The sequence below is a fragment of the Gorilla gorilla genome, chromosome 3 (genome assembly GCF_029281585.2).
Source record: "Gorilla gorilla gorilla isolate KB3781 chromosome 3, NHGRI_mGorGor1-v2.1_pri, whole genome shotgun sequence".
NCBI lineage: Eukaryota > Metazoa > Chordata > Mammalia > Primates > Hominidae > Gorilla > Gorilla gorilla.
In genome coordinates, this window is record NC_073227.2 from 47,421,645 (window position 1) to 47,435,022 (window position 13,378).

The 13,378-nt window shown below is 39.3% G+C and overlaps 1 protein-coding gene and 1 pseudogene across 1 annotated transcript in view; both read left to right on the top strand.

Annotated features, from left to right (window-relative positions):
* Positions 1-841: 841 nt before the first annotated feature.
* LOC115934408 (uncharacterized) lies at positions 842-941 on the top strand (annotated as a pseudogene).
* Positions 942-8,678: 7,737 nt separating this feature from the next.
* Positions 8,679-13,378, top strand: part of KLB (klotho beta) — a 43,806-nt gene continuing 39,106 nt past the window's right edge. Inside the window, exon 1 of the mRNA XM_004038563.5 lies at positions 8,679-9,523. Coding sequence (XP_004038611.1) covers positions 8,699-9,523 — 825 coding nt within the window. The 5' untranslated portion in view covers positions 8,679-8,698. The remainder of the gene's footprint in view (positions 9,524-13,378) is intronic.

The window sequence follows — 13,378 nt, forward strand, 5'->3', positions numbered from 1 at the left end:
TTGTTATCTACATGTGTTCTCATTTAATCAGCTTAATGAACTTGCTCTGAAAATTTTCATTTCTTGCATTTTCTCATGTGAAATCTGAAATCATTTAGTGATAAATTATTGCTCACTAGCAAATAAATATTCAGTACACTTTTACTTTATTTTTATTCCTTTTCTTTTTTAAGGAAAAGGTACTTCAGTCCTAGAGTACACTTTTTTTTTTTTTTTTTGGAGACAGAGTCTTGCTCTGTCACCCAGGCTGGAGTGCAATGGTACGATCTCTGCTTACTGCAACCTCCGCCTCCGGGTTCAAGCAATTCTTCTGCCTCAGCCTCCCAAGTAGCTAGGACTACAGGTGCACGCCACCACGCCCAGCTAATTTTTATATTTTTAGTAGAGATGGGGTTTCACCATATTGGCCAGGCTAGTCTCGAACTCCTGATCTCATGATCCACTCCCCTCGGCCTCCCAAAGTGCTGGGATTACAGGCATGAGCCACCTCGCCCAGCTAGAGTACATATTTTAAAACTTAGCCTTTGTCGAGAAGCTTCTTTTTTTCCTTTTTTGAGAAAATCTCACTCTGTCACCCAGGCTGGAGTTTGGTGGCACAGTCATGGCTCACTGCAGCCTCAACTTCCCAGGCTCAAGTGATCCTCCCACTTTAGCCTCCCTAGTAGATAGGACCACAAGTGTACACCACCATGTCCAGCTAATTTTTTATTTTTATTTTTTGTAGAGGTGGGGTCTCACCATGTTATCCAGGCTGGATTTTGTCTTTTTAATTTCAAATTTCAATCATTCATTGCTGGCATATAAGAAAACAATTGACTCTTGTATATTAATCCTGCATCTTGTGCTCACTTTGGAAACACATTTACTAAAATTGGAATGATACAGAGAAGATTAGCATAGCCTCTGTGCAAGGATAGATTTGTGAAGCATTCTTTATTTGTCTTCAGCTTGGGCAAGAGTGACACCCTATCTCTGAAAAAAAAAAAAAAAAGATTTGTGAAGCGTTCTTTATTTGTCTTCAGCTTGGGCAAGAGTGACACCCTATCTCTGAAAAAAAAAAAAAGATTTGTGAAGCATTCTTTATTTGTCTTCAGCTTGGGCAAGAGTGACACCCTTTCTCTGAAAAAAAAAAAAGAAAGAAAAAAGAAAAACAAGAAGAGGAAAAGACACAAAGAAGGCCATGTGAGGCCAGCCACGGTGACTCACGCCTATAATCCCGGCTCTTTGGAAGGCCAAGGCAGGTGGATCACCTGAAGTCAGGAGTTGGAGACCAGCCTGGCCAACATGGTGAAGCCCCATCTCTACTAAAAACAAAAATTAGCTAGGCATGGTGGCTCATGCCTGAGTCCCAACTACTCGGGAGACTGCAGCAGGAGAATCGCTTGAACCTGGGATATGGTGGTTGCAGTGAACTGAGATTGTGCCACTGCACTCCAGACTCCAGCCTGGGCAACAGAGCAAGACTTCATGTCAAAAAAAAAAAAAAAAAAAGGCCAGGCGTGGTGGCTCACACCTGTAATCCCAGCACTTTGGGAGGCCGAGGCAAGCAGATCAGGAGGTCAGGAGTTTGAGACCATCGTGGCTAACATGGTGAAACCCTGTCTTTACTAAAATACAAAAAATTAGCCAGGTGTGGTAGCATGCACCTGTAGTCCCAGCTACTCGGGAGGCTGAGGCAGGAGAATGGCATGAACCTGGGAGGCAGAGGTTGCAGTGAGCTGAGATCATGCCACTGCACTCCAGCCTGGGCGACAGAGCAAGACTCTGTCTAAAAAAACGCCATGTGAAACAAGCAGAAATTAAAATCATGTTGCCACAAGCCAAAGAATGTCAAGAGCCACCAGAAGACTCAAGGAAGGGTTCTCCCTCAGAGCCTTCAGAGGGAGCATAGCTCAGCTGACGCTGATTTTGGTTAACTGTAGAAGCTGAAATCCAAGAGATGCCACCTGCCCATTTGGAAACCACTACAAAGTAATCAACTGCAACACATTCTTTGACACAAGAAGGGGATTAGAAAAAAGGGTTGCTTCAAGAGTTTAGTGGCGGACTTCATACTTTTTAATTAAAAAAAATACGTTTTGTTTTTACCAAAAAAAAAAAAAATCTTGTATCTTGCATCCTTGCTGTAATCACTTATTAGTGCCAGGATTCTTTGGTTGGTTCTTTAGAAGTTTTTACATAGACAATCATTATCATCTGTGAACAAACACAGTTTTGTTCGTTGCTTCCCTGTCTATATGTTTTATTTCTTTTGTTGTTGTTGTTTTACTGCATTAGCTACAACTTCCAGTGTAACGTTGAATAGAGGTGATGAGAACAGACATCCTTGTCTTATTCCTAATCTTAGTGGGAGAGTATCTAGTTTCTCAAATAGACTTTTTTTTAAGAGGCAAGGTCTTACTATGTTGTCCAGGCTGGAGTGCCGTGGCGAGTCACAGGCGCAATTATACTGCACTAAAGCGTCGAACTCCTTGCTCATACAATCCTCTTGCCTAAGCCTCCCAAGTAGCTAGGACTATAAGTGTACACCACCACGCCTGGGTTTCAATAAACTTTTACATCTAATATCAACTATTTGTATTCTTTTAATGTTCATTTTTGGGTTTTGTTGTTGTTGTTGTTTTGAGACAGAGTCTCACTCTATCGTCCAGGCTGGAATGCAGTGGCACGATCTCAGCTCACTGCAACCTCTGCCTCCAAGGTTCAAACGATTCTTCTGCCTCAGCCTCCCAAGTAGCTGGGACTACAGGTGCACACCACCATGCCTGGCTAATTTTTGTATTTTTAGTAGAGATGGGGGTCTCACCATGTTGGCCAGGCTGGTCTCGAACTCCCAACCTCAGGTGATCCACCTGCCTCAGCTTCCCAAAGTGCTGGGATTACAGGCATGAGCCACTGCACTGGCCCATTTTTGTTATTAAAAGTTAAAAAATCAGATTAAATATACAAAAGAAGAAAAATAACTATAACCCTTAGCTCACAGTCCAAACACAATACGGCAAAATGTGGGCATTTTCTTATAATTTCTATATGTGGTTATTGTCCTAATGGTTTTTTATTTTAAGTATTTTAATGCTACTATATATTCTCTGAAAATGTTAATGACTCTACAACATTTCATGAATATTCAAATGAATATTCCATGCCTTAGATAAGTATTCCCCTATAGATGGATCTTTAAATTATTTATAATTTTCCTCTGTTATAAATAATATTGCTATAAAAATATTTTTGCATGGAGGACTTTATATATTTAGAAACAATTCATTACATTGTATTTCAGAAATTCTTGAATCAAAAAATTTTAGGTTCATGGTATATTGGAAAATTACTTTCCATGTGGTCGGACACAGTGGCTCAGGCTTGTAATCCCAGTACTTTGGGGGGCTGAAGCAGGTGGATCACTTGAGGTCAGGTGTTCAAAACCAGCCTGGCCAACACGGTGAAATCCCATCTCTACTAAAAATATAACAATTAGCACCTGAGGCAGGAGAATCGCTTCAACCTGGGAGGTGGAGGTTGCAGTGAGCCGAGATCACGTCACTGCATTCCAGCCTGGGTGACAGAGCGAGACTCTGTCTCAAAAACAAACAAACAAAAATAGCCAGCTGTGATGGTATGCATTTAAATAATCCCAGCTACTTGAGAGGCTGAGGCAGGAGAATTGGTTGAACCCAGGAGCCAGAGGTTGAAGTGAGCTGAGATCACATCACTGCATTCCAGCCTGGGCGACAGAGCAACACTCTATCTTTAAAAAAAAAATAATAAATAAATAAATAAATATATATATATATATATACACATATATACTTTTCATGAGTATTGTGCAAACTTACATTGCAATCAACAATCTAATCAACATTGGTTTTCATCACTTATCATTTTTATTTTTGCTAATTTTATAAGATAAAATATTGACCAGGCACGGTGGCTCATGCCTGTAATCCCAGCACTTTGGGAGGCCAAGGCAGGCAGATCACCTGAGGTCAGGAGTTCAAGACCAGCCTGGCCAACATGGTGAAACCCCATCTCTACTAAAAATACAAAACTTAGCCAGGAGTGGTGGCAGACACCCGTAATCCCAGCTACACGGGAGGCTGAGGCAGGAGAATCACTTGAACCTGGGAGGTAGAGGTTGCAGTGAGCCTAGATCGCGTCACTGCACTCCAGCCTGGGTGACAGATCAAGACTCCGTCTCAAAAAAAAAAAAAAAAAAAAAAAAAAAGATTAAATATTATATACCTCTTTTTATGTATGTTTGTAATTACTCATGGTTTAATTTTTTATTAGCCACATTTTTCACTAGTTGCATTTCTTTTGTGTATTTTTTAATTCATGTTGTTTGGCCATTTATCTGTTAGAGATTTAGTGGCTTTCTTGTTGATTTGCATGAATTACTTATAGCCATTTGCCTTACTTTGGCCATTTGCCTTCTAGATTTGCTTTGACATTTTCCAAGTTTGTTATTTGCCTTTAAATTTTATTTTTTATATTTTAATTATAAATTATTTATATATCATCATATGTAAATAGAATAATATATATAATCTACACATTTACATAATTTAATATTTACTTCTGTTTTCTTTTAGTTTTCTGTGGCTATATTTTTTAAATTGTGGTAAAATCAAGTAATATGAAATTTACCATCTTAACCATTTCTGTGGTTATACATTTTTGAATTAAATATATTTGTGAGGATCTAAGATATTACGTTTAAAATTTTATTTTCATAAATAGTAAAGTAATGTACCAGCTCCATTCATTCAATAGATAATTATTAATCATTTACTCTAATAAGCAATTATAAACATTTAGATAGGAGATATTCTTACAGTGTGGTGGAGGAGACAAACAACTCCAGGATTATGTGATAAATGCAGTGATAGAGGTATACATAGTCTACTACAGCTACTTTTTTTTTCTTAGTAGAGATGAATTCTCACTATGTTGCCCAGGCTAGTCTTGAACACCTGAACTCAAGCGATCCTCCTGCCTCAGCCTCCCAAAGTGCAGGGATTACAGGTGTGGGCCCTCATGCCCAGCCTACTATAGATACTCTCATTCATTCAATAAATACTTTAGTGACTGCTATATGTCAAGTACCATGCTGGGCCACAGACAATCAACAGGGAACCAATCATGGTCCCTGTTTTGGTTTTTAAAAAAGAGAGAGAGAGAGAAACAGAGAGAGAGAGAGAAAACTTACACTCAAACAGAGGATACAGATACATTTATTGTGTGGTTAGCTGATTTATTGTGTGTCATAATAGAGAAAACATGGGCTGTCATGGGAAAACAGAAGATCCATCTAAATCCAATCAGGCTAGGGAGTCATAGGGAGTCAGAAAGGCCTTACTAACGAAGAACAGAAGACCAAATACCGCAGGTTCTCACTTATAAGTGGGAGCTAAATGATGAGAACACCTGGACACATAGAGGGAAATAACACACTGGGGCCTATCAGAGGGTGGAGGGTCGGAAGAAGGAGAGGATCAGGAAAAAAAAACTAATGAGTACTAGGCTTAATACCTGCCTGCTGAAATAATCCATACAGCAAACACCCATAACACAAGTTTACGTATGTAACAAACTTGCACATGTGTCCCTGAACTTAAAAGTTAAAAAAAAAAAAAAAGAAAGAAAAGACGGCCGGGCGCTGTGGCTCACGCCTGTAATCCCAGCACTTTGGGAGGCCGAGACGGTCGGATCACGAGGTTAGGAGATCGAGACCATCCTGGCTAACACGGTGAAACCCCGTCTCTACTAAAAATACAAAAAATTAGCCAGGCGTGGTGGCGGGTGCCTGTAGTCCCAGCTACTCAGGAGGCTGAGGCAGGAGAATGGCGTGAACCTGGGAGGCGGAGCTTGCAGTGAGCCGAGATCCCGCCACTGCACTCCAGCCTGGGAGACAGAGTGAGACTCCGTCTCAAAAAAAAAAAAAAAAAAAGATAGACATGAGCTAGATGAAGGGAGAAACATACTCTGTGCAGAGAGCACACGTATCAAGGTACAGGGGTAGGCTGTGTACCCCTTAGTCAACTGAGAGAAGTGAAGCTAAAAATGTGGGCAGGAGCCAGAACAAATTGTCTTTTATGCTAAATCCTGGCATCATGTCCTGAATAATCTTTCCCTTTCACACAAAAATAATATTAACACATAACTTACTATGTGTCAGTCTCTGTTCCAAGTGCCTTACATGTACTGGCTCATTCGTTTCTATATTCCAGAGAAAACCATTTGGTTCAGTGTATTAACTCATTTAATTCTTACAATAATCCATGAAGTGCGTATTATTATTATGCCTTTTCTTAGTTAAGAGGAAACTGAGGGCAAGTCACACAGCTATATTTAAACTCAGGCAGTCTGCCTCTAGAGGCTCAATCTCTTTTTTTTTTTTTTTTTTTTTTTTTTAGACAGAGTTTTGCTCTTGTTGCCTAGGCTGGAGTGCAATGGCGCGATCTCGGCTCACTGCAACCTCCACCTCCCGGGATCAGGCAATTCTTCTGCCTCAGCCTCCCGAGTAACTGGGATTACAGGCATGTGCCACCATGCCTAGCTAATTTTGTATTTTTAGTAGAGATGGGGTTTCACCATGTTGGTCAGGCTGGTCTCGAACTCCTGACCTCAGGTGATCCACCTGCCTCGGACTCCCAAAGTGCTGGGATTACAGGTGCGAACCACTGTGCCCGGCCTCAATCATTTTTTTTTAGAGGTGAGGATAGTCTCACTATATTGCCCAGGCTGGTCTCAAACTCCTGGCCTCAAGCAGTCCTCCCCACTTAGCCTCCTAAGTAGCTGGGATTATAGGTGTGAGCCACCTCATCTGGCACAGAGACCAAACTATTAACCACTCTGCCTCTCATTCATATGTGATACTTCAAATATTTAAAACATTTATTTATTTATTTATTTATTTATTTATTATTTTTTGAGACAGAGTCTCATTCTGTCACCCAGGCTGGAGTGCAGTGGTGCAATCATGGCTCACTACAGCCTTGACCTCCTGGGCTCAAAGCAATCCTCCCACCTTGGCCTTCTAAAGTGCTGGGACTACAGGCATGCACGACCACACCCGGTTAGTTTTTAATTTTTTTTGTAGAGATGGGGCCTCATTATGTTCCCCAGGCTGCAAAACATTAAATTTTTTACAGGTTATTTGGAGGCTATCGATTCGGTACAATATTTCTTTCTGTATGTGCATGTATTTCTTTCTGTATGTTTATCTTTATTCCAGAATCATGCTGAAGGTAGTCTATGCCTTTGCTATTTTCTTTTTCAGGTTTTTCTTTCCTTTTTAAAAATAAATATTGCCTATTCTTCAAGGGAAATTTCATAATAATTATCTTTCTTTTTTTTTTTTTTTTTTATTTTGAGACCGAGTCTTGCTCTGTCGCCCAGGCTGGAGTGCGGTGGTGCGATCTCAGCTCACTACAACCTCCACGTCCCAGGTTCAAGAGATTCTCCTGCCTCAGCCTCCCAGGTAGCTGGGATTACAGGCGCCCACCACCATGCCCAGCTAATTGTATTTTTAATAGAGACGGGGTTTCAACATGTTGGCTAGGCTGGTCTCGAACTCCTGACCTCAAGTGATCTGCCTGCCTTGGCCTCCCAGAGTGGTAGGATTATAGCCGTGAATCACTGTGCCTGGCCTTTCATAATAATTTTCTTGAACTAAAATTTGGGATTAGGCCAGGCATGGTGGCTCACACCTATAATCCCAAGCACTTTAGGAGGCCGAGGCAGAAGGGCTGTTTGAGCCCAGAAGTTCAGGACCAGCCTGGGGGACATAGCTAGACCCCACCTCTACCAAAAAATCAAAAATCAGCTGGGCATGGTGGCATGTGCCTGTTGTCCCAGCTACTCGGAGGCTGAGGAGGGAGGATTGCTTAAGCCTGGGAAGTTGAGGCTGCGGTGAGCTGTGATGACACCACTGCACTCCAGCCTAGGCTACAAAGCAAGACTCTTATTAAAAATTAATTAATTAATTAAAAAATTAGAGATTAGAGATTTTAGTTAAGTTAAATAAATAAAATAAAAAATAAAATTAGAGATTAGAGGATTTTAGTTAAGTTAAATGTATTAAATTGAAAAGTATTTCATTTTTCCATCCACAAAGTGCTATATTTTCTCATTCAAGTCTTCTCTCAAATCTACCAATACATTTTTACAATTTTCCTAAAATAGGTGACATTTATTAAGATTGTTCTTAGATGTGTTATAATTTTGTGGAGGAGTGTAATTTCTTATTGTGTTTTCTAATTCTTTACTATTGGTATGTAGGAATGCTATATACTTATATATGTTATTTTTCTTGATATATGAGATTATAAAATTACCACATAAAAACTCTAAAAATAGAAAAGCTATATACCTTATTCAATAATGTTCAAAACATTCAGAAAAGATTTGGGTCAATATGAAAGGCTACACAGAAAATAATGTGATTTTAATCCAGTGTTTACATATGTGTTAGTTACACATTCAAACTCTTGTCACCGATGCATTTTCATCTAATTTTTTCCATAATGAGAGAGAAGGAGACGCGTTGGTGACTGCAATAGGGCCACCTCCCTCAAATTACGTTGCTCTCTATGACCCATCCTCAGTCTCCCAGTTCAAGCTAATCATTGACAGAGCTTTACAATCACAAGCTTTTACTGAAGCTTTGATAAGACAGTCCAGCAGTTGGTGGCAAATGAAGCCAGGCTGTGCGGCAGGATCTCCAGGGAATGAATGGATTTTCTTCAGCACTGATGAAATAACTATACGCTATAGGAATACAATGTCCAACGGGGGATTGCAAAGATCTGTCATCCTGTCAGCACTTATTCTGCTACGAGCTGTTACTGGATTCTCTGGAGATGGAAGAGCTATATGGTCTAAAAATCCTAATTTTACTCCGGTAAATGAAAGTCAGCTGTTTCTCTATGACACTTTCCCTAAAAACTTTTTCTGGGGTATTGGGACTGGAGCATTGCAAGTGGAAGGGAGTTGGAAGAAGGATGGAAAAGGACCTTCTATATGGGATCATTTCATCCACACACACCTTAAAAATGTCAGCAGCACGAATGGTTCCAGTGACAGTTATATTTTTCTGGAAAAAGACTTATCAGCCCTGGATTTTATAGGAGTTTCTTTTTATCAATTTTCAATTTCCTGGCCAAGGCTTTTCCCCGATGGAATAGTAACAGTTGCCAACGCAAAAGGTCTGCAGTACTACAATACTCTTCTGGACGCTCTAGTGCTTAGAAACATTGAACCTATAGTTACTTTATACCACTGGGATTTGCCTTTGGCACTACAAGAAAAATATGGGGGGTGGAAAAATGATACCATAATAGACATCTTCAATGACTATGCCACATACTGTTTCCAGATGTTTGGGGACCGTGTCAAATATTGGATTACAATTCACAACCCATATCTAGTGGCTTGGCATGGGTATGGGACAGGTATGCATGCCCCTGGAGAGAAGGGAAATTTAGCAGCTGTCTACACTGTGGGACACAACTTGATCAAGGTACTGTACAGCTAGCTTCTTATTATAGCTTCAGAAAACACTAAGAATTTAAGAATTTACCTTCTGCCTCAGTAATTCTCTTCACTGAAATCAAGGCAACTGATTTTAAGCTAATTCAAAAGATCTATCCTCAAATTTTGCATTTAAGTTAGTGTATGTTTTATTTATCTAAGATATTTTTAATGTATTAATCCAATTAGTTTTTTCAAAAGTTGCACTTTGAGGCTATTTTTAAATCTACCATTATACACTACAGTGTGAATATATGTGCTTACTTTCATTCTGTGGGAAAACAGTGCTTCATAAATTTAATTGTTGGAACCCTTTTCTGACAACATGCAATCATTTCAGAATTATCTTAAGGCACAACCATTTCAAATATGTATTTGTTGTTTAAGTATAGCTAACTTAGCTAATAAGTAAATAAAGTAAGTAAATAAGTAAGCTAAATAAATGTTAGCTAACTCATGCATATTAAATACAGAAATTTAAATATACTTCACTTTTGATTTTATTTGTGTTACATAGCAAAAAAGAGAAGATTAATTGTTATGGGAGCTAAACACATTTCTTCCCATAAGAACTGGGAAGAATCTGCTCTACTAAAGCAATTTTCAAGCAATATATTTCAAAAGCTAGAGATAATGTTGAGAAATGTTAAAATTAGTAAAACAATAGTGAAAATACAAGCAAAATAATAGGTAATATTTACTGAGTACTTATTATGTACCACAGACTACATTAAGTATTTTACATGCATCGTTACAGTTGATCCTCTTAACAGCCTTATGAACTAGTCTTATTATTCTTCCCATTTAAAAGATAAGGAAACTGAAGCTTAATGAGATTAAATAATTTTCCCAAGGTTAAGGAGTAAAATACAGCTGTTGTGGACATGGGTTTTTTAAATGACAACATAATTAACACTAACTGTCTTCATTAAGAATGCTTTGAAAAGAAGACTCAGGAATTTGCAAGAGATTTAGCCTCACATTGAGGCTAATATCTAGAATCGAATTTAACTTTTTGAGTCAAATAGTTTACTTAGGAAAAATAAATTACTCTGCACACCTGTTACATTTTTAAAATGAAAAAACTTTATCAATATAATTTTATAATGTGCTACAAAAAGTAATTTATTAATAATCAAAAGCTAAATATACAGAAGTAGAAAAAACATACAGCAACATAAAATAATTCCATGTCTAAATTTGTACATACAAAAATATCTGCTATCACTTCTTTTCTTTTTGAACTTTTCTGGATTATTACACATGTGCATTGTACTATGCTTTCAGATATACCTGCCCTTGAGGTAAACAGATTGCATTATGATTTCAAGGTCATTTGCATATCTTTGACTAGAGTTGTATATAGAACATATTAATGTGTGGGTATACTGTAATTTGACAAAATAAGACCTTAAAGGGTAGAAATTGTATAGGTATTTAATAGTTATCAAGATTATGCATACAAAAGTTAGAAAAATATTCCTCTCATTTAGTCCTTTGAATTTTTTTTTTTTTTTTTTTGAGACAAAGTCTCACTCTGTCACCCAGGCTGGAGTGCAATGGCGCAGTCTTGGCTCACTGCAATCTCCACCTCCCAGGTTCAAGCAATTCTCCTGCCTCAGCCTCTCGAGTAACTGGTACTACAGGCACATGCCACCAGCCCAGTTAATTTTTGTGTATTTAGTAGAGAGGGGTTTCACTATGTTGGCCAGGCTGGTCTCGAACTCCTGACCTTATGATCCACCTGCCTCAGCCTCCCAAAGTGCTGGGATTACAGGTGTGAGCCACTGCGCTCAGCCAGTCCTTTTAATTATTAAAACAATTCATGCTCATGTACATTTAAAAATATCAGATTGGGCCGGGCCCAGTGCCTCATGCCTGTAATCCCAGCACTTTGGGAGGCCGAGGCAGATGGATCACAAGATCAGGAGTTCGAGACCAGCCTGGCCAACACAGTGAAACCCTCTCTACCGAAAACACAAAAATTAACTGGGCGTCGTGGCACGTGCCTGTAGTACCAGTTACTCGGGAGGCTGAGGCAGGAGAATCCCTTGAACCCGGGAGGCAGAGGTTACAGTGAGCCGAGATCACGCCACTGCACTCCAGCCTGGGCGAGAGTGAAACTCTGTCTCAAAAAAATAATAAATAAAAAATAAAAATATCACATTGTACCAAAGGCTCTAAAGTGAAAAAGTTAAATCCCTCTCCCTCTCTTCACTTGACAATCCCAGGCCAAGGACACTACTGTTAATAGTTTCTTATACATTCTTTTTAAAGTTTTCTATGCAAATACATGCATGAATATGTTTATTTAACCTTTGTATAAAGAAAAATATTCTAAATTGTTGAAAAGTCATTACCTGGAAAAATGTCAACAATTAGAGTTTTCATGAAAATGTATTTTAAGGATTAAAGCCTTAAAATTGGCTGATAAGAATAAACAGGCAAAAAGCTTTAACAGATATTGCTTCCAAACATAGTTGATAAAATGACATATTTTCAGATGTTTTCATTTTCCTCTAATTTGAGATATTCTCTGCCTTTAACACAAAATTAGCACTTTATGATCGTGAGATAAATTTTATTATTTTAAATGGAGGGATGTGTTTTTCAACTATTGTGTTTTCCAAATAATGTTTGTATTGCCTTAAAAGTTCTAAATCACTAGACTAAATAAATGGTGTGAGGGGTCCTTGAAATCAGTCAGAAAGTGAAATACACTGCATGACCCAGTGACTTATAGCACTAAAGAAATCTTGCAATGATTTGGCAGCCTGAGGTGAACTTGTTTTTCCCACTTGTCCCCTCGCTGTCTTGACTTTCACGTAGAAAACATTAATTTGATATTTTATGTTGCAATGAAGTATTTCTTCCTTATCCTGCCCCCTTGTGACCCAGAAGAAGCATTCTTTAGGAATAGTTTTTAGACCGAAACATTTATTGAGCTACACAAGCCTAATATAAAACTGAATTCTGGGGGGTATGGACCCCTTCATTCCCCACTTCTCAGATAGAGAAAAGGTTTCATAGTGGCTATTGGGGTCCTTTTCGTTCCAGAATGATCTGGAAAACTCCATCTCGGTTTGAAATGTTCCCATTTGGAGGAAACCTGAATGGTCCAGAGGGTCCCAAGACTGACTTGCAATTTAGATTCCACTTTATTGCGGATGTAGGGAGTACCTTAATGCAGGTCTAAGACTCAGGTAAAAATTTTCCATAATCACACCTACTAATGGATGAATCAACTCTAAGTTTTTGTTTTTGTTTTGTTTGGTTTTGAGACGGAGTTTTCGTTCTTGTTGCCCAGGCTGGAGTGCAGTGGCACAATCTTGGCTCACTGCAACCTCCGCCTCCCGGGTTCAAGCGGGAGGCTCAGCCTCCCGAGTCGCTGGGATTACAGGCAAGTGCCACCAAGCTTGGGTAATTTTTTGTACTTTTAGTAGAGACGGGGTTTCTCCATGTTGGTCAGGCTGGTCTGGAACTCCCGACCCACAGCGCCCGGCCTCAACGCTAAGGTTTTTTTTGTTTTGTTTTGATTTTTTTTTTTTTTTTTTTTTTGAGACGGAGTCTTGCTCTGTCGCCCAGGCTGGAGTGCAGTGGCGCCATCTTGGCTCACTGCAAGCTCCGCCTCCCAGGTTCACGCCATTCTCTTGCCTCAGCCTCCCGTCAACGCTGTTTTTAACAGTATTTGAAATAGAATGAGGATGTATTTTTTGGCTTGGCCATTTTTTTTTTTAAAAAGACAGAGTCTCACTCTGTCACCCAGGCTGGCGTGCAGTGGCTCGATCTCAGCTCACTGCAACCTCCGCCTCCCAGATTCAAGCGATTCTCCCGCCTCAGCCTC